At 37.3% G+C, this 27,247-nt stretch overlaps 1 protein-coding gene across 10 annotated transcripts in view; it reads left to right on the top strand.

The window, feature by feature from the left end:
• The window catches only part of CCDC138 (coiled-coil domain containing 138), a 134,290-nt gene that overhangs the window by 71,210 nt on the left and 35,833 nt on the right, over positions 1-27,247 (top strand). For 8 of the 10 annotated variants that reach the window (XM_042981051.1, XM_042981043.1, XM_042981046.1 and 5 more), the window contains one exon: positions 20,793-20,969. The exons of the other annotated variants lie outside the window; for them this stretch is intronic. In XM_042981051.1, the coding sequence (XP_042836985.1) occupies positions 20,793-20,969 (177 nt within the window). The remainder of the gene's footprint in view (positions 1-20,792; positions 20,970-27,247) is intronic. 10 annotated transcript variants of the gene reach the window in all.

Here is a 27,247-nt window from a genome sequence, read left to right as displayed (position 1 = left end):
AACAACAGAGGTGAGTAGTTGACAACAGAGACTATATGGCCCCCTAGATGCTTATATTATTATGTGGCCCTCTACAGCAAAATTTTGTCAATCCCTACACTAGTTTGTAAGTTGACTGAAGAAAAATTGCCTTGTTTACTACTGTATCCCCCTGCAACTAGCATAGTGCTTGATGTATAATAGTGAATAGGAAATTAATGGATTAAAAATAATGTTTCAATCAAAGTTGACCATTTTAAATATAGTTTTGATATATAGCTGTAAGGAGTTATGTTTTTGGATTACTAAACAGGTGATTTCTTGTTAAAGTAAGCCATACCAATATAGTCAGACATTAAGTATGCATCCTTTTATCTTTCCTGTTTGTTAAATTATGTAACTCAGTGTAGGGTTTTTTTTTTTCAGTGGGAAATGGCAATAACTTAATTTTACTACTTTATCTGAAAGTGTGTATGATTTAGTTACACCTGATTATGGACTTTTACAACAACAACAATATGAAACTATAACTATCTTCTTAATTATTTTTTCCTTATGTTTATGGTTCTCATAGTTAAACACATTGGCAACGGTTTGAAAGGTCATTTATGAGAAGGGTATATTAGCTCAAAATAAAGTTCACCACATACCAACATACATTACAACATCATTTGATAAAATGATCACTGATAAAACTAATGCAATAGAGATAAAACAAGAGAGAATGGGTACTCTCTGTCACCTTCTGTGGAATTCAATATTGGACATGCTGACAGTCTTCAACGATCCATTAAAAAAAAGGAAAGAAATGAATATTGGAAAGGAATACAGAAAACTATTAATAGTCTTAAACTATTAATAAAAAACTATTAAATTTGTGGATACTCTCTATAAATCAAGGCCATCCAATAAGACTAGCTAAGAAATAAATTGAATATAATGTGCTATGATCTGAATATTTGTGTCCCCTAGAAATTCATATGGTGAAATACTAACCCCCAGAGTTGATGCTGTTAATAGTTGGGGTCTTTAAGAGGTGCTTATTAGATCATGAGGGTAGAGCCCTTATGAATGGAATTAGTGCCCTTATAAAAGATACTCCATAGAGATCTCTCTCTTTAGCCCCTTACATCATGTTGAGGACACAGTGAAAAAGAAGTTGTAGGCTGTGAACCAGGGAGAGGGTCTTCACCAGAAAGTGATCATACTGGCAACTTTGTGTTGTATTTCTCCACCTCCAGAACTGTAAGCAATAAAATATCTGTTATATATAAGCTACACAGTCTGTGGTATTTGCTATAGCAGCCTGATAGAATTTGTTTCAGAAAATCAAAGAAAATTCACAAAGTCTATTGACTTTCAATAACTATCATTACCATCTATGACTATCTATGGCTATAGTATGACTACTATGAGTATCACTAACAAATAGCAATAATATATTTTTTAAAAAGACTTATTAATATAAACAAAACAAAAAGTGTAAAATATGGATATAAGTCTAGTACGGTGTCTGTAAACCCTTTGTGAAATATAATAGGGCATAAAGATATGGTAAATAATGGATGAATGAACAGGGTAATAAAGATTATAGATGAAGTTAAATGACATAAATAAGGGACTTTTATTCTTCCTTATAAATATTTTAAAAACTATAAGATACTCCAAGTGACGTAGTGTAATAATACCAATGAGAATTCAACTATAGTTTAAGTTGAGAAACTGGTAGGAAAGGTGAAAAAACACTTGAAATGAATGTGATCATTTAAAACAAGTAAAACAGCAACATGGGTCATGGCTTGCCTGAGAAGATTTTAAAGCAACCTTGATAGAGTCCAGGACTAGAAAGATCCTGAGCTTACCTCCTCTCAGGGACACGGCAAAGCTGCAACTACATATAGAGCAATTCTTTCTGCAAATGGCCTGAAGACTAGGGAGAACAGCTATTCCACAGCTAAAGACACAAGGAAAAAGTCACATCAAGAAGGGTAGGAGGGACAGAGACATGGTCTGTTTAAGAACCAAATACATGCTGTGGTGGTCAAGAATCAGGAAGGACATCACAGGTGCAGAGACCTCTCTAGGAGTGAGGGGTTCGAGCCCTACATTGGGCACCCCACCCTAAGGATCTGCACTGGGAAGATGAGCCCAATAATGTCTGGCTTTGAAAAACAGTGGGTCATAACTCTAAGAGAGCTGGAGGGCTGTAGGAAATGGAGACTCTGCTCTTAAAGTGCCCATGCACAGTCTCATGTAGACAAAGCATGGGGAAACAGTTTGAAAAGCACCTGGGCCATAAGTGAAGGAGATTTATTGACTAATTATAGGGCATGTGCTTGGAGGGATAGGGATCTATAGGAACTTTCTCTAGGAACAGAGTGCTGGCAGGTGCCATTTTTATTGCCCTCCTCAGTCTAGCAAGGCATGATGCTGGCATGCCTTTTGACACTCCCTATCTACCTTAATGGCACTGCTTGCTCTCTACCAGTGTTCCCCTGTGAACATGCCCATCCCAAAGCACTTGCCCGAGCAGGCACATTTTTAAAGCGCCTCCTGCCCTTCTTCACACTAGTGGTTGGCCCCACCAACCAGCACACCTGCAGTAATCGACAGCTGGTCCCCTCATCCAGCTGTGCCAGGGCCAGACCCTCCCACCAGTACGTCCATAGTAGTCATGGCTGGGCATTGGTGGGCAGCTGGTTCAGTGGTCACCTCAACCCACCAACTGGCACAGCATTTGCAGCCCAGTCACAACAGGTAGGTGCACATAGCCCACAAGGATACACTGCTTGAGGGTTGAGTTCTGGTGATCAGAGTACACTGTGATTCTGGACCCTCCAGGATGTTTTCTATGTAAAGCCATTACTTTCAAGATCAGGAGATATACTAATCTACCTAATGCATAGAAACACAGACAAAATGAGGAGACAGAGGAATATGTTCAAAATGAAAGAACAAGACAAAACCTCAGAAAAAGATCTAAACAAAATAGATAATCTACCTGATAGAGTTTAAAATAACGGTCATAAAGAGGACTCCTGAACTTGGGAGAACAAACACACTAGAGAAGTCAACAGCAGATTAGAGGATGCAGAAGAACAGGGTGCCTGGGTGGCTCTTCAATCTGGGAGACAGAGTAGTGGAAATCAGGCTGAACAGCAAAGAGAGAAAAGACCATAGAAAAGTGAGATAGGTTAAGTGACCTCTAGGACAACATTAAGCATACTAATAATTCTTCATTATAGGGGTCCTAAAGGAGAAGAGAGAGAAAGGGATAAAGAACTTACTTGAAAAATAATAGCTGAAAACTTTCCTAACCTGGGGCGGGAAATAGACATCCAGGTCCAGGAAGCACAAACAAGAGGAACCCAAAGGAATCCACACCAAGAAACGTAATAATTAAAATGTCAAAAATTAGAGGGTCGACTGGGAAGATGGAAGAGTAGGGGGACCCTAAGCTCGCCTCATCCCCTAGATACAACTGGAGAACACATCAGCGTAAATAACCCATAAAATGATTTGAAGACTGGCAGAACAAACTCCACAACTAAAGGTAGAAAAGAGGCCACATTGAAAAAGGTAGGAAGGGCAAAGACATGGTCTGGGAGCAAAGCAGACCATGGCTGTCTATAGTGGGGAGGGAGCCAGTGGTACAGAGAAGGTTGAAAACAGACTTTCACACTGAGGAGCCCACGAATGGGAAGGATGAATCCCCATTACATTTGCCTTTGAAAGCAAGAGGGGCCAAACTTCGTGACTTCTTACAACCAGTGAGACTTACCACCTATAATTTTCATTTTCATTTAGTTTAATTTAGTTTAATTTAATTTAATTTTTTGAGAGAGAGAACAAGCTGGGGAGGGGCAGAGAGAGAGAGAGAGAGAGAGAGAGAGAGAGAGAGAGACCCAAGCAGGCTCCGCCCTGTCAGCACAGAGCCCACTGAGGGGCTTGAACTCACGAACCTTGAGATAATGACCTGAGCTGAAGTCAAGAGTCAGCTGCTTAACTGACTGAGTCACCCAGGTGCCCTTTAACACCTGGAATTTTAAAAATCAGTATCTCAGCTCTGGGGGAGCCTTGAGGGCATTAGGAAGTAGAGTCTACCATTAACGTGACAGCAGGACAGACAGCTGGTGTAAATAACAGCATAGAACCATCAGTTTGAAAAACTCCAGGGGCAGATGGGAGGGAGAGTGATTTGCTCATCTTCAAGTATGGCTTGGAGAGACGGGGATCATGGGGAGACCTCTCCAGGAGCAAAGAAGCTGGCAGGCACATTTCCCTCCTGCATAAAAAAAAAACAAAACAGCCATCTGCCAAAACCAGTGCAGTGCCGACACTTTTTACCTAACTTGTTACACCAAGCCTGTGGCCTCCCACTTTGGTGGATCCACTCTTCCGAGTCACACTTGCCTTAGTTTGCTGCAGTCCCTCCCCCCAGAAGACCAGTACAAACCCTGCCAACACATCTCCTAACCTACATGTCTGAAGGACCTCAGTTCCACTGGTGGCAGGGGCAGGTCTCGTTTCTCACGCAAACCACTGCACACGTTAAAATGCTCCCCACCCCCGCTGGGGACCAAACACTGCACACAGTAGGCAAAGAGTCTCTACAGACAACTGGACTGAAGTAAAACAAAACAAAACAAAACAAAACAAAACAAAACAAAAAAAAGCAAACTAACACTCAACAGCAGAGCACATGCAACACACATAGGACACACTCCCTGAGTGCCAGGCCCTGGAGAACAGGGGACACAAGACACTATATCACCTCTTCTTTATAAGACTGTTATCGTCAAGAGCAAGAGAAGTAGCTGCCTTTCCTAACACAAAGAAACAGACAAAGAGACAAAATGAGGAGATAGAGAAATATGTCTCAAATGAAAGAACGGGACTAAACCACAGCAAGAGGCCTAAGTGAAATGGATGTAAGTAATATGCCTGATAGAAAATTTAAAGTAATGATCATAAAGATACTCACTGGACTTGAGAAAAAAATGGAGATAAAAACAAAAAAAAAATGTGGAAATTAAAAATTAAAAAAAAGTGTAAGACATCTTAACACAGACATAAAAATGAATCAGAGATCAACAACACAATAATGAACAAGCACAAAGTGAAATTAAGAAAACAGTCCCATTTGCAGTTGCACCAAAACCAATAAAATATTTAGGAATAAACTTAACCAAAGAGGTGAAAGACCTGTACTCTAAAAGATTTCAAACTTGATTACAAAACTGTTGTTATCAAAACAGACTGGTATTGGCACAAAAATAGACACACAGATCAATGGAACAGAATAGAGAGCTCAGAAATAAACCCACATTTACATAGTCAATTAATCTGTGACAGAGGAGGCAAGAATATATAATGGTGGAAATGACAGTCTCTTCAATGAATGGTGCTTGGAAAATTGGACCAGTTTACTATACCATATAAAACAAATAAATTCAGAATGGATTAAAGACTTAAATGTAAGACCTGAAATCATAAAACGAAAAGAATAAACTCCTGGATAATAGTCTGACCAATATGTTTTTGAATATGCATCCTCAGGCAAGGGTAACAAAAGCAAAAATAAACAATTGAGACTACATCAAAACTAAAAAGCTTTTGCATAGTGGAGGAAACCATTCACAGAATGAAAAGACAGCCTTCTGAACTGGAGAAGATACTTGCAAATGATCTATCTGATAAGGGATTAATATCCAAAATATATATGGGACTTAGTATAACTCAACACCAAAAAAAAAAAAAAATCCAATTAAAAAGCAGGCTGAGAACGGGAACAGACATTTTTCCAAAGAAGACATATACATGGTCAACAGACACATGAAAAGATGTTCAGCATCAGGGAAATGCAAATCAAAACCATAGTGAGATGATATCATCTCACACCAGTCAGAATGTCTGTTATCAAAAAGACAAGTGGGGTACCTGGGTGGCTCAGTCAGTTAAGTATCCCACTGTATCTTAGCTCAGGTCTTGATCTCAGGGTTGTGAGTTCAAGCCCCACATTGGGCGCCACACTGGACATGAAACCTACTTAAAAAAAAAGACAAGACATAGTAAGTGTTGGTGAGGATGTGGAGAAAAGGCAACCCTGGTATGCTGTTGTTGGGAATGTAAATTGATGCAGTCACTATGTAAAAGAGTGTGGAGGTTTCTCAAAAAATTAAAACTAGAACTACCATATGACCCAGCAATTCCACTTCGGGTCATTTACCTGAAAAAAAAAAAAAAGTAGTTTGAAAATGTATGTGCACTCCTGTCTACTAACTGCAGCATTATTTGCAATAACCAAGATAAGGAAGCAACCTTAGTGTTCGTTGATACATGAATTGATAGGAGGATGTGGTGCCCGTGCGTGTACACACACACCACACACACAGAGGAATATCACTCAGCCATAAAAAAACAATGAAATCTTTATATTTTTGGTGACATGGATAGACCTAAGGGGTATTATGCTAAGTGAAACAAGTCAGAGAAAGACAAGTACTACATGTTTTCACTTCTACATGGAATCTAAAAAACTAAATAAATGAATAAACGAAACAGAAACAGACTTACAGAAAACAAATTGGTGGTTGCCAGAGAGGGATGGAGGAAACAGGTGAAGGGGACTAAGAGGTACAGACTTCTAGTTAAAAAAATAAGTCATGAGAATGTAAAGTACAGCATAGGGAATACAGTCCATAATATTTTAATAACTTTGGTGACAGATGGTATCTAAATATCATTGTGAGCGTTTTGTAGTGTATTTAAATGTCAAATAACTATTTTGTACAGCTGAAACTAATGTAACATTATATGTCAACTATATTTTTGAAAAAAATAAATTTTAAACAATCATGATATATTATAAAAAAGAGTAATTTTAACTTAAAACCTCAAAATAGGGCAATAGGAATGAAATGACACAATTAGTGAATTTGGTGACTTCCTTGTGCAAGTCACTTTTTTAAGAAAATGGAATCGTAAGTGCTTTCAAAGTCACTAGAGTCTGGTGGGTAAGTAGATTATAAATATTTAATTCTGCTTCATCTTATAATTTCCACACAGATGTTTAAATAATGTGCTTCTGTTTAAAAGAGAGATGATAAATTACTTTTGGTGGTATGATTGAGGGGATCAGGAGACGATATAGTATAAGCAGTTAGCATTTGAACTGGACTGTCAGGGGTGTGTAGGATTTCATAGGCAGAAAATAAAGAGAAAGACCTTTCCTAAGGGAACAGTATGAGCCAGTGCTTGAAACTGTGGAAAAGCATGACATACAAGGAGACCAGTGAGTTATTTCAAGAGGAAAACATTTGTTGGGGTCACAGCTGCTCTGAAATGGTGTTATATCAACCTCTTAAAACATTACTTTTGGTTTATCTTCTTTGAAAAACATACAGAGATTATACCATGTTTTTCTACATGGTTAACCATTTTTAGTTAACAGTGTGTTTACAATTCTTTCATACTGGCACAATATGTGGTGAATTTTAAGCTTTGTGTGTTACTTGGTAATAAAATTTCTAGCCAGAATTCACATTATGGTATCTCTTGTCCATCCTTGTCACCTCATAACTGTCTTGTTTTTGTTATGAGTTTTGTCCAATTTCTAAGCTAATAACTTCTGAAAAGTGTGTATATTTTTAAGTATAATCTTTAGTATATAAAATGAAAGTTGAAAAATTAGACAAAACTCCCATTAATTTATTTTAAGAAACTAAGAACTGTATAAGTTTATTGAATACACAATTTATGCTGTTTGTTTAATTTGAAAAATTATTTGTTTAGATGTTTTTTCTGATTCTGAAATGGTTTAAAAAATTTTTTTAAAGAAATATCTGAGAAATCACTCAGAATTCACTTAGAAATATATCTTAAAGCTGTTTTTAAGAATCCCATAGGAGATTCCAGAAGTATTTGTATATAAATTGATGATTGAAAATAATCTGTTACGTCTAATTTGGCATCAGACAAGATTTGAGAGCTGTAATCAAAATTCAAAAATCAGTTAAGTCATTACAAAACAGGCAGAATGAGTATGATTAACTGAAAATAAGTTGGGTATGTTATTAAAAATCTAATCAATAGCTCAGTCGGTTGAGCATCCGACTTCGGCTCAGGTCATGATCTCACAGCTTGTGAGTTTGAGCCCTGCATTGGGCTCTGTGCTGACAGCTCAGAGCCTGGATCCTGCTTCAGATTCTGTGTCTCCCTCTCTCTCTGCCCCTAACTCACTTGCATTCTGTCTCTGTCTCTCTCAAAGATAAATAAACTTTTTAAAAAAAGTTATGTATTGCCTTATGGTGTATAAAACTTACCACCCATGATTCTCTCCTAATTTTGATTAACTGACAAAGCACATAAAGCAACAAATATGTTTTCCTAAAGTTGTAAAACTATCCCTAATTTTCCATTTGTGACAAACACATCTGGGGTTAGTTTTTGTTCAGTTCACTTTTTTCTATAACAGTTTATTTCTTTTTTAATAGAAGTGTTTATGGCAAAATATTAAGAGCTGCTAGGTCTATGTGGAAATAATCTTTTTTTTTTTTTTAATGTTTATCTTTGAGAGAGAGAGAAAGAGAGAGTGAGTACATGAGCTAGGGAGGGGCAGAGGAGGAGACAGAGGATCTGAAGCAGTCTCAGCGCTGACAGCAGAGAGCCCAGTGTGGGGCTTGAACCCATAACCATGAGATCATGACTTGAGCCAAAGTCAGACGCTGAGCCACCCAGGTGCCCTAACATATGCATCTTTTATACCATTTTTCTAGGTGTATAGTTCAGAATTCATTTTTTGAAATTAAAAATTATTTTTCCAGTGGAAGTTTTGAGAGATTTAAGAACTGTGCAAGCTTCCATGGGAAGTAGAGTGAGAACCTACAGAGGGCCCCAGATACTTCGATTATTACTTTAAAAGACATCTGCATGTTTTCCTAGAACATCATAGCAGTCTGTGTCATGGAAAAGCAGCTCTGTGGGTTAAATAATAGATGTGACTCAAAAAACAGAGAGTTGTGGTCTGTAGTTAAAAACCTTTGAGAAATTTGAGGATAACTAAAGTTTAATAATGCCAATACTTTAATTTCATTACCAGTGGGCTTTCTGAGTCACTAAAACTCAAATATATTATATGCAATATTTCCCAAACTTATTTAATCTCCAAATCCTTTCGGAAGAGTGATATATAGCACTAATTTTCTGAGAACAACTTGGGAAACACTATCCTACAGTTTATAAAGCACCAGTGTAATGCCTTATGAAGGTTAACATTATCCTGAAGAACACTTTCAAGGAGAGAAAATTAATGTTAAGAAAAGTGAGTGGCTGAAAGGTGAAATTCACATCGGTATTCTATTCTAGAGCTGATGAACTATTTCTTTTTGATCTTGTGGTTTTTGTCTTCATTGTCTGGTGCTCTACAGGTTCAGTAGGCTGAGGGTTGAAAGGCAGCTGGTGGATCAGCAAAGCAAGCCAGGTAGAAGAACCAGAAAAGGAAAGAGATGACATGTATTAAATACAATTAGGAGAAATGATTATAAGTATAGGGCAAAATAAAAGATATACCTGTCTTATGGTGTGCTACAGCAAACTTTGGGAGAACTAAAAATTTACACATAGGAAAAACCTAGAATACTTGTCTTAACTCTGGTAAGAAGATTATTTGCTATTTATAAAAGAAAAGTATCCCTTACAAGATTGATAAATTTAGTATAAAAAGACAAAAACAGATAAATGTGTTGGTTAATATACATAATATTAAATACTTGGTACCCAAATATATATAGATCTGTAAGATACTTGGTTTCCATTGACTGGATAGTGCAAATATGTTGTTCAAAAAGATAATAATACTGGGTGTGATTAACTCTATAATGTTAAGCCCTTTATAGATTGTCTCTGAATATTATTGTTCCCATATTAGTTGTTACTAGTTTATAGAGGTTAGATAATTGTGTCACGGCCACACAGCCAGTATTTGACAGAGTCTGGTTCAGCTCACCTCTCTCCATTTCTAGAGCCCACCCTCTTGACCCTTTGTGTGACTTCCTAAGATCAAGTGCTCCTGAGACAATCAAAGAAATAATAATACTTACATAACACTTACTATGTTACAGGCTAAGCACTTTACATATAGTAACTCATTTAATCCTTATAACAAGGTTATGAGATGTCAGTATTAACATCTCAATTTTATAAATGAGAAAATTGAGACATAAAGAGGGTAAGTCTGCATTCTTACTCACTGTGCTACACTGATTCTCTGAAATAAAATATAACTGTAAGATATAACCTCTCCATTACACTCAGAAAAATAAAATGATTTAATATAATGTATTGCTGAGAAGAAATAGGTACAATTTTAGTCATTGACAGCTAAAAGTATATTGGTAAAATGCATGTATATTTGACTTTAATAATACAGTATTTCAATATGCAGCACTTCAAATTACAATACAATAGTTCACTTGTAAGATTAATATGTAATATTTATATAAATATTACAATTTAAATATAAAATCAAAACTGTTGAGAAATATGGGTTTTTTAAGTTTTTATTTTTTATATAATTTTTTAAAGTTTATTATTTTTTCATCTTTATTCATTTTTGAGAGAGAGAGAGAGAGAGAGAGAGAGAGAGAGACAGAGCACGAGCAGGGGAGGGGCAGAGAGAGAGGGAGACACAGAATCTGAAGCAGGCTACAGTCTCTGAGCTGTCAGTACAGAGCCTGATGTGGGGCTTAAACTCATGAACCACAAGATCATGACCTGAGCTGGAGTTGGATGCTTAACCAACTGAGCCACCCAGGTGCCCGTTAAGTTAATTTTTGGGAGAGAGCACAAGCTGGGGAGGGACAGATAGAGAGGGAGACAGAATCTGAAGCAGGCTATAGGGTCTGAGCTGTCAGCACAGAGCCTGATGCAGGGCTCAAACCCACCAACCGGAAAACCATGACCTGAGCTGAAGTTGGATGCTTAACCAACTGAGCCACCCAGCCGCCCCTAACTTTTTATTTTAATTCCAGTTAGTTAAAATACAGTGTTCTATTAGTTTCAGATGTACAATACAGTGATTCAACACTTCCATACATCACCCAGTGCTCAAAAGACAAGTGCACTCCTTAATCCTCATCACCTATTTCACCCATCCCCCCATCCACCTCCCCTTTGGTAACCATCAGTTTGTTCTCTATAGTTAAGAGTCGAAACAGGTACAATTTTGATTGTATTGTAACTTAACCATTTCTGAAGTGCATTCTGCTTATAGGAGTCACCAAAATGTATCATAACCTTTAATAAGATTTACTGCAAGGAAATAATTCAAAAGGGAAAAAGTTCAAAGGGGTTAATGTGCTGTTTGTAATAATGATAAAGGATAAATAATTGACAAATCCACAATTAAAGTAGTGAAGGACATAAGTTCTTATACTGTTGTTGGCATTTTTGTAATCATTCATTTTTTTCAATTTTTTTCCTAGCAGTAACCTTAGGAAATAGACAGTATTGTCATTTTTACAGAAGAGCAAATGGAGGGTCAGGCACTTGTAAGGGACCCAGATCTTTTCTTGACCCTAAGGCCTTTAACAATATCATCATGAGGACAGTAGAATGTTGTGTGTCATTAACAGATTTAAGTATGCCGATGTGGGAATCAATGTAAAACATTTTAATTAATAAAACTTGCGGTACACATTAATTTCATCAGTATAAAGATGTGAGAACTGAAAGCGGTAGTAAGAATCTTACCTGATAGTTAAGCATCCAGCTTTGGCTCGGGTCAGGATCTTCATGGTTTCGAGCCCTGCCTTGGGCTCTGTGCTGACAGCTCAGAGCCTGAAGCCTGCTTTAGATCCTGGGTCTCCCTCTCTCTCCCCCTCCCCCGCGCTCACTCTGTCTCTCTCTGTTTCTCTTTCTCTCTCTCTCTCAAAACTAAACATTTAAAAAACATATATAAAGAAAGAATCTTACCTGATAGAACTATTTTAGGGACAAATTTCTGGTCTTACTAATTAAATATACTCTCTCTTCTGTTTAGTTGTGTGCATCAGAGCTAGTTCTGCTGTACTGCCCTTCTCAACACTTGGCAGATTTATATATTATGCATATTTATTATACTTATGCAGATTTATATATTTATAAACTATGTAGTTATTTATACCTTAGGCCCAAAGAAATGTAAGGCATTATTGCCATTCTCAGATAACAGGAACAGTGTAGTAGTTAAGAACTTCAGTTTTGCAGTCAGATAACTAACATTTGGGTCTCAGTCCCATCACCAGCTATGTGACATTGGGCATGTCCCTTTTCTGTGTTTCACCACAATTTTTTGAAGAGCAAATGAGAATTAATATGAAGGTTTAGTAAAGAGTCTGGCATATAGTAAGTGCTAGCTGCTATCATCATCATAAACATTTTTGTTTAACATCTAAGAGTTGGTTTTACTTGAGATCAGAATTGAGGTCTATTAGACTGCATTAGATTTCTGTTGGTTCATAATAAACCACCAAATACTTAGTTGCTTACTTAAGACAACAACCAGCTTTGGTACAATTGATAACTCAAATTTCTTTAAATACTTTTAAAGTTAATTTTTTCTTGGTTTTAGACAATCTTCACTATTAGGGAAATTAAAATAAGAATTTAATTTTCACTTAAGGCAACTTAAAAAATATAACCAAATAGGAGCGCCTGGGTGACTCGTTGGTTAAGTGTCCAACTTTGGCTCAGGTTATGCTCTCTCGGCTTGTGAGTTTGAGCCATACCCCTGCTCACGCTCTGTCTTTCTCTCCTTCGAAAATAAATAAACATTTAAAAAAATTTTTTTTAAATATAACCAAATACCATTCCTCTCCCCAAATTCATAAAGGACAATTTTTTAAGTTTACGAATTTGCTGCATCATGTAGCATTTAGCCTATTTAATCTCAGATGATGTATTAATGAGAAGTGAAGTCTGTGTCAAATACAGTAGGTGGCACTATGATAAAAACTTCTGTTTTTGTGAAGAATTGAGTTCAGGATTCATCTGTACTCTTCTGCCTGAGTTTTTGCTAAATAATGGTAGGTTACTAAATAAGACAAATATGAACAGAATCTAGCAACTTTGCTTAACCTAAATACACAGTAATTTGCAGTGTTTTATTTTGTTAAATTACAAAAATTAAGTACAATAATGGCAGTGTTCCTTGAATTAAATTCTACTGAAAGGAAGAATAGAGTGTACTATAAATTGATCTAGAGGCACAGATTTTAATTTCTCAAAATTCTTTCATATGTATTTTAATGTGTATGTATTTTAATTCTTTCATAGGTATTTCACACAGGTTATCCTCAGCTTCTTATTCTTAATAATTAGGATCTTAAATTACATCTTTAGTGTATGTAAACTGATGCAGCAAATATGAAATGTAACACATCAGCCAGAAGACAGTAAATTTTTTTAAATGTTTATCTCTGAGAGAGAGAAAAAAAAGAATAAGTGGGGGAGGGACAGAGCGAGGGGGACAGAGGCTCTAAAGTGAGCTCTGAGCTGACAGCAGCGAGCTCTATGTGGGGCTTGCACTCAAAACCAGGTCATGATCTGAGCCAAAGTCGGATGTTCAACCAACTGAGCTACCCAGGTGCCCCGAAGACAGTAAATTTTAATGGATAGATTCTGTCATATTTTCTGTTCATATTTTCAAAGTACTCTTGAGCCTTCTTTAAACAAATCTCAGGAGAAAACTCACTAGTATTTGAACAGCATGAACAGTTTTTTTTTCTTTCAATAGTATATTGAGTTTAGGAAACTGAAATATTCTTATACATTTAAAAGTGCAATGTAAAATTGTTGTAAGAGTACTGATTGGGTTGTTTGGTGTATTGGAGTATAACAATATAAGTATCTTACTATCTCATTTGCATTGATTCTGGTTAAATTAGTCTCAGTTCTGGCTTTGCAAGCTTCCCAGTCATCTGTAGAACATCTTTAGGAGAGTTCCAGGGAGTCTGATCTAGTGGGTGTCATCATAATATTGGCCTTGAGAAAACTTTACTGTGTTAATGGCAGGTATATCACAAAAAAGTAAAACACCAAAGCATATTCAGTCTTCTGAAGTCTTTCAGTGGCTGTTTAATCTTTATTAAGAGACAAAAATAGTCCTTTAAAAGTTTGCATAAAGTTACATTTTGAAGTAAGTAAATACATAGCGATAAAAACCACAATCTCTAGGGGCACTTGAGTGGCTCAGTCGGTTGAATGTCCGACTTCGGATCAGGTCATGATCTCACAGGTTGTGAGTTTGAGCCCCACATAGGACTCTGTTTTAAGATTTGGAAGCATATGGTAGTTATCAGATATTGAAAATAAACATTACTTGTGATGTTTACTATTAAACATCAGCTGTTATAATAAAAAGAAATAGATATTATTAATTCAGTGTTAAAATATGAAGGAAATTTACCCTATCATAGTGTAATTCCTCTTTTTTCTTCTTTTGAAGCATTTGAATCCTAACTGATTCTAAATTTAGCAGCAATCTCTGGTCATTGAATTATTGTTCCCCCCCCCCTTTTTTTTTCCAAATATCCATTTTCGTTCTTTTTTTTTTGTGTGTGTAATTTATTGTCAAATTGGTTTCTATACAACACCCAGTGCTCATCCCAAAAGATGCCCTCCTCAATACCCATCACCCACCCTCCCCTCCCTCACACCCCCCATCAACCCTCAGTTCTCAGTTTTTAAGAGTCTCTTATTCTTTGGCTCTCTCCCACTCTAACCTCTTTTTTATTTCCTTCCCCTCCCCCATGGGTTTCTGTTAAGTTTCTCAGGATCCACATAAGAGTGAAATCATATGGTATCTGTCTTTCTCTGTATGGCTTATTTCACTTAACATAACACTCTCCAGTTCCATCCACGTTGCTACAAAGGGCCATATTTCATTTTTTCTCATTGCCACGTAGTACTCCATTGTGTATATAAACCACAATTTCTTTATCCATTCATCAGTTGATGGACATTTAGGCTCTTTCCATAATTTGGCTATTGAGAGTGCTGCTATAAACATTGGGGTACAAGTGCCCCTATGCATCAGTACTTCTGTATCCCTTGGGTAAATTCCTAGCAGTGCTACTGCTGGGTCATAGGGTAGGTCTATCTTTAATTTTTTGAGGAACCTCCACATGGTTTTCTAGAGCGGCTGCACCAGTTTGCATTCCCACCAACAGTTCAAGAGGGTTCCGTTTGTCCACATCCTCTCCAGCATCTATAGTCTCCTGATTTGTTCATTTTGGCCACTCTAACTGGCGTGAGGTGATACCTGAGTGTGGTTTTGATTTGTATTTCCCTGATGAGGAGCAACGTTGATCATCTTTTCATTTGCCTGTTAGCCATCCGGATGTCTTCTTTAGAGAAGTGTCTATTCATGTTTTCTGCCCATTTCTTCACGGGATTATTTGTTTTTCGGGTGTGGAGTTGGGTGAGCTCTTTATAGCTTTTGGATACTAGCCCTTTGTCCGATATGTCATTTGCAAATATCTTTTCCCATTCCGTTGGTTGCCTTTTAGTCTTGTTGGTTGTTTCCTTTGCTGTGCAGAAGCTTTTTATCTTCATGAGGTCCCAGTAGTTCATTTTTGCTTTTACTTCCCTTGCCTTTGGAGATGTGTCAAGTAAGAGATTGCTACGGCTGAGGTCAGAGAGGTCTTTTCCTGCTTTCTCCTCTAGGGTTTTGACGGTTTCCTGTCTCACATTCATGTCCTTTATCCATTTTGAGTTTATTTTTGTGAATGGTGTGAGAAAGTGGTCTAGTTTCAATCTTCTGCATGTTGCTGTCCAGTTCTCCCAGCACCATTTGTTAAAGAGACTGTCTTTTTTCCATCGGATATTCTTTCCTGCTTTGTCAAAGATTATTTGGCCATGCTTTTGTGGGTCTAGTTCTGGGGTTTGTATTCTATTGCATTGGTCTATGTGTCTGTTTTTGTGCCAATACCATGCTGTCTTGATGATTATAGCTTTGTAGTAGAGGCCAAAGTCTGGGATTGTGATGCCTCCTGCTTTGGTCTTCTTCTTCAGAATTACTTTGGCTATTCGGGGCTTTTTGTGGTTCCATATGAATTTTAGGATTGCTTGTTCTAGTTTCGAGAAGAATGCTGGTGCAATTTTGATTGGGATTGCATTGAATGTGTAGATAGCTTTGGGTAGTATTGACATTTTGACAATATTTATTCTTCCAATCCATGAGCACGGAATGTTTTTCCATTTCTTTATATCTTCTTCAATTTCCTTCATAAACTTTCTATAGTTTTCAGCATACAGATCTTTTACATCTTTGGTTAGATTTATCCCTAGGTATTTTATGCTTCTTGGTGTAATTGTGAATGGGATCAGTTTCTTTATTTGTCTTTCTGTTGCTTCATTGTTAGTGTATAAGAATGCAACTGATTTCTGTACATTGATTTTGTATCCTGCAACTTTGCTGAATTCATGTATCAGGTCTAGCAGACTTTTGGTGGAGTCTATCGGATTTTCCATGTATAATATCATGTCATCTGCAAAAAGTGAAAGCTTGACTTCATCTTTGCCAATTTTGATGCCTTTGATTTCCTTTTGTTGTCTGATTGCTTATGCTAGCACTTCCAACGCTATGTTAAACAGCAGCGGTGAGAGTGGACATCCCTGTTGTGTTCCTGATCTCAGGGAAAAAGCTCTCAGTTTTCCCCATTAAGGATGATGTTAGCTGTGGGCTTTTCATAAATGGCTTTTATGATCTTTGAGTATGTTCCTTCTATCCCGACTTTCTCGAGGGTTTTTATTAAGAAATGTTGCTGAATTTTGTCAAAGGCCTTTTCTGCATCGATTGACAGGATCATATGGTTCTTCTCTTTTCTTTTTAATGTGATGTATCACGTTGATTGATTTGCGAATGTTGAACCAGCCCTGCATCCCAGGAATGAATCCCACTTGATCATGGTGAATAATTCTTTTTATATGCTGTTGACTTCTATTTGCTAGTATCTTATTGAGAATTTTTGCATCCATATTCATCATGGATATTGGCCTGTAGTTCTCTTTTTTTACTGGGTCTCTGTCTGGTTTAGGAATCAAAGTAATACTGGCTTCATAGAATGAGTCTGGAAGTTTTCCTTCCCTTTCTATTTTTTGGAATAGCTTGAGAAGGATAGGTATTATCTCTGCTTTAAACGTCTGGTAGAACTCCCCTGGGAAGCCATCTGGTCCTGGACTCTTATTTGTTGGGAGATTTTTGATGACTGATTCAATTTCTTCACTGGTTATGGGTCTGTTCAAGCTTTCTATTTCCTCCTGATTGAGTTTTGGAATTGTGGGTGTTTAGGAATTTGTCCATTTCTTCCAGGTTGTCCAGTTTGTTGGCATATAATTTTTCAGAGTATTCCCTGATAATTGCTTGTATCTCTGAGGGACTGGTTGTAATAATTCCATTTTCATTCATGATTTTATCTATTTGGGTCATCTCCCTTTTCTTTTTGAGAAGCCTGGCTAGAGGTTTATCAATTTTGTTTATTTTTTCAAAAAAACCAACTCTTGGTTTCATTGATCTGCTCTACAGTTTTTTTAGATTCTATATTGTTTATTTCTGCTCTGATCTTTATTTAATTTCTCTTCTTCTGCTGGGTTTAGGCTGCCTTTGCTGTTCTGCTTCTATTTCCTTTAGGTGTGCTGTTAGATTTTGTATTTGGGATTTTTCTTGTTTCTTGAGATAGGCCTGGATTGCAGTGTATTTTCCTCTCAGGACTGCCTTCGCTGTGTCCCAAAGCGTTTGGATTGTTGTATTTTCATTTTCGTTTGTTTCCATATATTATTTAATTTCTTCTCTAATTGCCTGGTTGACCTATTCATTCTTTAGTAGGGTGTTCTTTAACCTCCATGCTTTTGGAGGTTTTCCAGACTTTTTCCTGTGGTTGATTTCAAGCTTCATTGCATTGTGGTCTGAAAGTATGCATGGTATGATCTCAATTCTTGTATACTGTCTTGTGACCCAGTATGTGATCTGTCTTGGAGAATGTTCCATGTGCACTCGAGAAGAAAGTATATTCTGTTGCTTTGGGATGCAGAGTTCTAAATATATCTGTCAAGTCCATCTGATCCAATGTATCATTCAGGGCCCTTGTTTCTTTATTGACCGTGTGTCTAGATGATCTATCCATTGCTGTAAGTGGAGTGTTAAAGTCCCCTGCAATTACCGCATCTTATCAATAAGGTTGCTTATGTTTGTGAGTAATTGTTTTATATATTTGGGGGCTCCCGTAGTTAGTGCATAGACATTTATAATTGTTAGTTCTTCTTCATGAATAGACCCTGTAATTATTGTATAATGCCCTTCTTCATCTCTTGTTACAGCCTTTAATTTAAAGTCTAGTTTGTCTGATATAAGTATGGCTACTCCAGCTTTCTTTTGACTTCCAGTAGTATGATAGTTCTCCCTCCCCTCACTTTCTCTTTTTTTTTTTTTTAATTTTTTTTTTAACATTTATTGATTTTTGAGACGGAGGGAGACAGAGCGTGAACAGGGGAGGGGCAGAGAGAGAGGGAGACACAGAATCTGAAACAGTCTCCAGGCTCTGAGCTGTCAGCACAGAGCCTGACGCGGGGCTCGAACTCACAGACCGTGAGATCATGACCTGAGCCGAAGTCGAACGTTTAACCGACTGAGCCACCCAGGCGCCCTCCTCCCCTCACTTTCAATCTGAAGGTGTCCTCTGGTCTAAAATGAGTCTCTTGTAGACAGCAAATAGATGGGTCTTGTTTTTTTATCCATTCTGATACCCTATGTGTTTTGGTTGGCGCATTTAGCCCATTTACATTCAGTGTTATTATAGAAAGATATGGGTTTAGAGTCATTGTGATGTCTGTAGGTTTCATACTTGTAGCAGTATCTCTGGTACTTTGTCTCACAGGATCCCCCTTAGGATCTCTTGTAGGGCTGGTTTAGTGGTGACGAATTCCTTCAGTTTTTGTTTGGGAAGACCTTTATCTCTCCTTCCATTCTGAATGACAGACTTGCTGGATAAAGGATTCTCGGCTGCATATTTTTCTGTTCATCACATTAAATATTTCCTCCCATTCCTTTCTGGCCTGCCTAGTTTCAGTAGAAAGATCGGTCATGAGTCTTATAGGTCTCCCTTTATATGTTAGAGCACGTTTATCCCTAGCTGCTTTCAGAATTTTCTCTTTATCCTTGTATTTTGCCAGTTTCACTATGATATGTTGTGCAGAAGATCGATTCAAGTTACGTCTGAAGGGAGTTCTCTGTGCCTCTTGGATTTCAATGCTTTTTTCTCTCCCCATATCAGAGAAGTTCTCAGCTATGATTTCTTCAAGTACACCTTCAGCACCCTTCCCTCTCTCTTCCTCCTCTGGAATACCAATTATGCATAGATTATTTCTCTTTAGTGCATCACTTAGTTCTCTAACTCTCCCCTCATTCTCCTGGAATTTTTTCTCTCTCTTTTTCTCAGCTTCCTGTTTTGCCATAATTTTATCTTCTAGTTCACCTATTCTCTCCTCTGCCTCTTCAATCCGAGCTGTGGTCACCTCCATTTTATTTTGCAGCTCATTAATAGCATTTTTTAGCTCCTCCTGGCTGTTCCTTAGTCCCTTGATCTCTGTAGCAAGAGATTCTCTGTTGTCCTCTATACTGTTTTCAAGCCCAGCGATTAATTTCATGACTATTATTCTAAATTCACTTTCTGTTATATTGTTTAAATCCTTTTTGATCAGTTCGTTAGCTGTTGTTATTTCCTGGAGATTCTTTTGAGGGGAATTCTTCTGTTTTGTCATTTTGGATAGTCCCTGGAATGGTGCGGAACTGCAGGGCACTTCCCCTGTGCTGTCTTGAGTAACTTGCATTAGTAGGTGTGGCCGCAGTCAGACCTGATGTCTGCCCCCAGCCCACTGCTGGGGCCACAGTCAGACTGGTGTGTGCCTTCTCTTCCCCTCTCCTAGGGGTGGGATTCACTGTGGGGTGGCGTGGCCCTTCTGGGCTACTTGCACACTGCCAGGCTTGTGGTTCTGGGGATCTGGTGTATTAGCTGGGGTGGATCGGCAAGGTGCACAGGGGCGGGAGGGGCAGGCTCAGCTCGTTTATCCTTTGGTGATCTGCTTCGGGAGGGGCCCTGCGGCACTGGGAGGGAGTGAGACCCGACGGATGGATCCGCAGAAGCACAACGTTGGGTGTTTGTGAGGTGCAAGCAAGTTCCCTGGCAGGAACTGGTTCCCTTTGGGATTTTGGCTGGGGGATGGGCGAGGGAGATGGCACTGGCGAGCGCCTCTGTTCCCAGCCAAGCTGAGCTCTGTTGTCCGGGGCTCAACAACTCTCCCTCCTGTTGTCCTCCAGCCCTCCGGCTCTCGGAGCAGATGTTAAGTCCCGCTTGCTGTCCGAACATACTCCGTCCGGCCCCTCTGCTTTTGCAAGCCAGACTCGGGGCCTCTGCTTGGCTGGAGGGCTGGCCCTCCACCCCGGCTCCCTCCCGCCAGTCCGTGTAGAGTGCACCGCCTCTCCGCCCTTCTACCCTCTTCCGTGGGCCTCTCGTCTGCTCTTGGCTCCAGAGAATCCGTTCTGCTAGTCTTTTGGCGGTTTTCTGGGTTATTTAGTCAGGTGTAGGTGGAATCTAAGTGATCAGCAGGACCCAGTGAGCCCAGCGTCCTCCTACCCCGCCATCTTCCCCTCCTCAAATCTATTTTTTCCCTTTTGAATTTAAGTGATGGTATTTTCTTTTTATTTTCTTTTATTTTTTTTGATTACCAACTACACTCCTGACTGATAACAGCAGTTGATTTTATGTATTTTTTTTCAGCTGACTACCTGGCTCAGGCGTTTGATTCTCTGTGTTTAGACTTGAAGACAGATGAAGGAAAAATCTTGTTTTTGGAGTATCAAGCTGTTCCAGTAATACTAAATCATCTAAGAATATCCAGTAAAGGCCTCCTCTCCAATGTCATTGATAGTTTGCTTCAGATGACAGTGGAATCTAGTAAGTTTTAAAGTTTTTAGATACACAAAGAAAGGACAGTAAGATTATTCTCCTCATGTGTTCTGAATGTATAACTTTACATAGACATACTGTATTTTATAATAGAAATGGTTTAATGTACTTTTGGCAGCTGTATAGTAGAGTCATTAATAACATTACTAGGAGTTATGTGTCTAGATTTCCACTAAGCACAATTTCCAATATTCAGTCGTTTCAGTTATATAGATATATTCTGCATTGTTAGTCATGTTTTCGAGCTTCTCTGTCTGTTCTCCCATCTAATCATTCTGACATATGTAACCCTGTATTCTCTGTTTGCTCAAAGGGAGTAGATGTTCAAGTGTATCTCCATCTAAAGTGAGAGTAATGACAAAGCTACTCATTGCCTCTTCAACCTTACTGTTTTTGTTGGAGTTTGGGGGTTGGGGGAGCACTTATCTATATATATGGGTACTCTTTTTCATGCATATTTGTAACATTTGTAGTCTGTGGATTTATTTGACCTTTTTGGTTTTTATATTGGCATAACAAGTTCTTCAAACTTACTATTTCGATGGTTCCTAATTTAGCCCTGATATATATGGGGATGTTGAACATAAATATTTTCATTTGCTTTTGTTGGTATTGCTCTTTGAACCTCAAGTAACCCCTTGACTTGTAACAAGCAACCATTTTGCCTCAGTAATTCTTTTTCACTTTAGTTTTTCCTCTTCCCTATTCCTTCTTCCTTCTACAGTACTTCTAAAAATGAAATGTTTATGCCTTTCAGAAGGTGGAAACTAAAACTGGAAAGCCATTGCTCAGTGTGGTAGTAAGCAGTCTGTGGAATTTGATGCTGCTTGTGGGCGAATTCCTAAGAGCTGGGTATAAACTATAGTTATATTTCTAACTAGGTACATTCAGTGTATGGCTTCACATTTTCAATTTACTTTGTATACTTTCTCGTTTTTTCCTTTACAACATCCCTGTGAAGGGCCTGTATAGAAAAACTGAGGCCTGGAAAAATTAGGTAACTTGTCCATGGTTCCACAGTGAGACAGAGGTAGGACTTAGACTTGAAACCAGGTCTGATTCTAGATGTAACAAGGTACAATTCTACTGTTGCACTGTGATTAGGTTTTCCAGAGGCTTTTTTCCTGCTGCAAAATGTCAAGTCTTCTCTGACATATTTAATATTTTTAGCCATTTTTGACTATTGGGTGTCTAGCTACCTAGATAAGTAATCTCAGGGTTTTGTATCTTGATTAACTAATGTAACGTATAGAGCAAAAAAGTGAAAAATTCGTAAAATGAGACACAGCCACCCAAGATTACTTGTTTAAAGTGGGTAGATTTACAGTTAAGTTTCACAGGATTTTTCTTAATGAAGAGAATAAAAATTTTACCAGATGCAAATGTCTGTTTATTAGAAACAACTCTGTGTGAACATTTCTAACAGAGATGAAATCTTGCATCCAAAGGAAAACTAAATATAATTTTATGAAATAGTGGGCCTACTTGGGTAAAATGACTTTATGGCACTGTAACATTCATATTTGGAGAAATATAGTAGATAAAAAGTCAACAGATGTTCAGTTCATTCACTCATGTTTTCCTTTTTTCAAATTATTCTCAAATCCAGCGTTATCCTTTCTTGTTCAAATTGAGTAAATAAAGCAATTTCTTATGCGGAGTGCTAGAAAAACATGTCATTTTTAGTGATGGGAAACTGTTGGAAGGTTAGAAATGAGTAAACCTTTGGGGTGCCTGGGTGGCCTAGTTGGTTAGGCATTCGACTTCAGCTCTGGTTCATCTCATGGTTCATGGGTTCTAGCCCTGTGTTGGGCTCTGTGCCAATATGATGACATATTTCAAGTGTTGTGTTTGCAGTACTTGCTGAACCTTATGGCTTCCTTCAGTGTCCATTTAGGGCTTTGGAGAAAGGCTGGAGGAAGGTGTCAGTGGACCAAGCTCTAGCCTGGGAGTACTCAAAGTGCTTAGTACTGGTTCTCTAACACAGGTTAGTATAGAAATAGTGTTCAAAACCTGTGTAGTAGTTGTCAAGTTACTAATTGTATGCCAAACTCAATAATAATTTAAAACATTTGGACTTGTGAGGTGCCTGGTTGGCTTAGGTCCATCCTAATTTCAGCTCAGGTCATGACCTCAGGGTTGGTGAGATTGAGTGCCGTGCTGGGCTCTGCGCTGACGGCGCTGTTGCAGAGCCTGCTTGGGATTCTCTCTCTCCCTCTCTCTGTCCCTCCCCTGCTTATGCAAAAATAAATAAATAAACATTTAAAAAATACATTTGGACCCTTATTTTGTATGTTTGTTTTATTTCATTTCTAGTGTTTTTAATGGTATTGTAAAAAGATAAATTTTAATAGTTTATTTGAGCAAACACCAATTCTAGTGGGGAGCACCAAATCTGAAATGATTAACATGTGCTCTGCCTATGGGGCCTAGGACAGAGGTTTTAATAGAAAAGACACGGAAACAAAACAAAAAAAAATTATTTAATTGGTTTTAACTTAAATGTTTGCTTTGTTTGGGAAAATTTAGTTATTTGGCCGTGATGATAGTTTTTCTTGAGGTTCATTTTCCTAGATTTGAGAAAATCTAGTTGACTGTTGATGAGTAGTTTTTCTTGGGTTTTGTTTTCTTAGATTGAAGCACATTGACTGCTTTAGAATTTGATTTGTTTAGGTAGGGTACCATGAGAGCTCTTCAGTGTAATAGCCTCTTTGTTTAACTATTTTAAACCGTATTTTGTTAAAGTGTGTTATATTCTCTGTGCTGGATTGGAAATCTCAGACTGGTGCTGACCCACAGTAATTTGAGGAGCAATAGGATACTCCATCTCTACTTGATATTTCATATTAAGCCACGATATAGTTTGTATTGCTATAGTTGATGGTTTTTCTCTTGTACCCTTGTGCTCTTCCCCCAGATTCATCTTTTCAGATATGAGAAATGTTATGCTATTTAAGTATTAACTGTTTTTTGAAAGCTGGTAAAATGCATTTTTTTAAATCTAGATCTATTTTATTTAAAATTTTTAAATGTATGTTTATTTTTGAGAGAGAGAGAGAGCACGAGCCGGGGAGGGGCAGAGAGAGAGGGAGACACGGAACCTGAAGCATCTCCAGGCTCTGAGCTGTTAGCACAGAGGGGCTCAAACTCACAGACTGTGAGATCATGACCTGAGCCAAAGTCAAACACTTAACCGATTGAGCCACCCAGGCACCCCTAGATCTATTTTAAAATGCATTTCTTTGAGTATAAATTGAGATCGGTACATTGATTTACCTCAACACATGTTATGAATACTTTTTTTTTTTTAAGATTGAGTGCTTCTGATAATATCTCTTTTGGGTGTGAGTGTATATCATATAATAACTTAGTAATGTTGCTTTTAGAAAATTACTTTGTGGTTTCTTTTTTCTTTTTCCTGTCAGTGGTTAAAAGCTATTATTCATTTACCTGGGTTTAGCTGGGTAAGAACTTGAGTCTTATTTTATTTCAAAGAATGCTTTCCTTTTCTTGTCAGACTTAGTTTAAATAGAGGGATTTAAGTTTGTATTTGTATTATTTAGTTCACTCTGTTTTGTGGCTTAAAACTGCCTTGTCTAAGGTAACATGCTACCATTTAACACTTGAATGGCAATAATGTTTTTGAGTATATTTTGCAGATACTTTTTGAAGTTTATTTTTATTACAAAAATAATACAAAGTTGGAAAACTACAAGCTAGAAAAAAAGTCTTACTATCCAAAGATACCTACATTTACTTCATATGAATATTACTTTCTCTCTTTTTTTCCATGAATAATTTTTATGATGTTGGGTATTTCTTTTCTTTTTCATTGTTTAACATGGTTAAATTCTAGTGTACATTTAGTTGTATCAATCTCTGTTTATCTGTCTAAAATACCAAAATACAGGAAAATATTAGGGTATTTTGCAAAGAAATATACTTGAGTTCTGTTTAAATTGTGAATATGTGTAAAAAATATAATAAAGATAGCACAGAATTATCAAATACTTTGGACTATGCTACATGCATTAAATTTATTCTATGAATCTAGAAATTATGTGTTTATATTTTTTAGTTTGGTGCTATTTTTCATTGGCAGTTTGATTTTTCTTGATTTGGGCAATATTATTTCTTCCCTTCTTGCTGTCATTCTATTATGTTTTTATTCTTAAGGAGATAAAAGCAAGGGTAATTTCAATGAAATGATATATGTGATATTTCCAACAGTGTACCAACTTAGCATGCACACACCCATGTTTCTAGTCATGAATCCCTCATGCATATAACCTGTTTTCTCCATTACAAGCTTTCAAATGAAAGAATGTTCTCTATAACAAAACACCATGGGAAGATTTGTTTTTAATAACTGAAGAATATATAATAATTTTTTAAGTCTAAAAGAATTTGACACCCCTCTTAATTCCACCACCTTGATAACACATAGTTTGCATATTGCCTGATATGTGTTTTTTTACATAGTTGCAATCATAATATGCATACTTTGTTTTATAAGAAGTGCATATTGATTATAGAAAGATTAGAAAATACAGATTTATTTCATTCAACAAATATCTGTCTGTAGACTGCACATTTATCCCTGGCACTGAGTGGGGCACTTAGGGATACAGCAGAGAACAAGATAAGTAAGTCCCTGTCAACGTGGAACTTCTTGTCTACTTGACTTTTGTCAAATTCCTGGTATACTTGGGATGATAATAATACTACTATCATAGAATTATAAAAATGGTAAGTGAGTTAGCCATGCAGAGGTTCGGGAAACTATTCTAGGGATCAGGAACTGCTAGAGTAAAGACGTTAGGGTAGGTATTAGTTATTAGGTATGATTTTCAAGACACAGCAGGGAAGTCAGTGTAGCTGAAGCAGAGTAGTAGAAGAATCAGAAGATGGGGTCTGGCACTTGTTCAGAAGGGCCTTGTTGCCCATTAGTGAGACGTGGGGACTTTCATTCCCCTGGGAATATCCCGGGTGGCTCATTTGGTTAAGTGTCTGTTAGTTTCAGCTAAGGTCATGATCTTACAGTTTGTGAGATCAAGCCTTGTATAAGGCCCTGTGCTGACAGCATGGGGCCTGCTTGATATTCTCTCTTCTTTTCTCTCTGCATCCCTGCCCCCCAATAAATAAATAAACTTAAAAATTAAAAAACCCAGAACTCCTGAAGCTTTCCCTTTCTATTCCACTTTGTTGAATGTCATATTATGAACCTTTTTTGGGTATATTTCTGCATAGCCCTTATTTTTGCTTATTTTCATTATATTCATGTACTATGTATTTATGTAATACTCATTTATTATTGTTACCATTTATTAAGACATTTCTTGTGGGAAGTTTGTATGAAATTTGATAAGAAAATCAATTCATTGGTCTTCCATCCCACCGTCAAAGAGCTTTCAAGTAGTTTGTGGCCAGCCCCATGAGGGATATGTGGCACAGGGAACTAACCTAGTAGACCCTTGCATGACCTTTTGAAGTCTACTTAAGAGTCAGTTGATGTTCACATGTAGCTCTACATATGATAGTGGTCTCTGAATGCTGTCAGATTTATAGCTATATTATAAGTTGCATAATTGCTTTAATGATGTTTCCATTTCCTAGTCTGACACTATAAGAGAATCTTTTTTTTTTCTTTTTTTTAGATCTAAGCCTGGATTTCCTAGTGTAACGCTAGATGACAATGAGCCCTTTTTTGGTCAGGTTTAGGTTTATTTTATATATAGCCTGTCTTGAGGAAACTTGTTTCAATATTTTGTGACAACAAAAGAAACCAGTGTCTATGTTAGGGAGTAAAATCCCACCTGCCAATTAGTATGATAGAGGAAGCCAAGAAGAAATCAAATAAATAATTAAATGTACAGATAATGAATATACTATTTTTATTTATTTATTTTTTTAATAAAAGTTCTCTGGGTATTTAACTTAAGGATTTTTTTCAACACTGCATTTATTGTTTAAAAGAAAACACATTCACATAGCTAATCATTTCAAAGGTACAAAAGTGAAAAGTCTTCTTTTCCTTCCTTTGAGAAAGCAATTTAACTAGCTTTTTCCAAATTATTTCATAGGTGTACCATGTCTCTCTACATACACACACACATGCCAGTTCTTACTCCTTCATTTTTTTCAAAATAATGTTAGCATACTATATGTGTTATGAAAAATACATCTTAGAGATCTTGTATTAGTACATAAAGAGTTTCTTCAATGAAAACTTATTCATTTAAGATGACCATTGATAGATGTGTTAA

The sequence above is a fragment of the Panthera tigris genome, chromosome A3 (assembly GCF_018350195.1).
Source record: "Panthera tigris isolate Pti1 chromosome A3, P.tigris_Pti1_mat1.1, whole genome shotgun sequence".
Lineage (NCBI taxonomy): Eukaryota > Metazoa > Chordata > Mammalia > Carnivora > Felidae > Panthera > Panthera tigris.
This window is presented reverse-complemented; position numbering and strand designations above follow the sequence as displayed.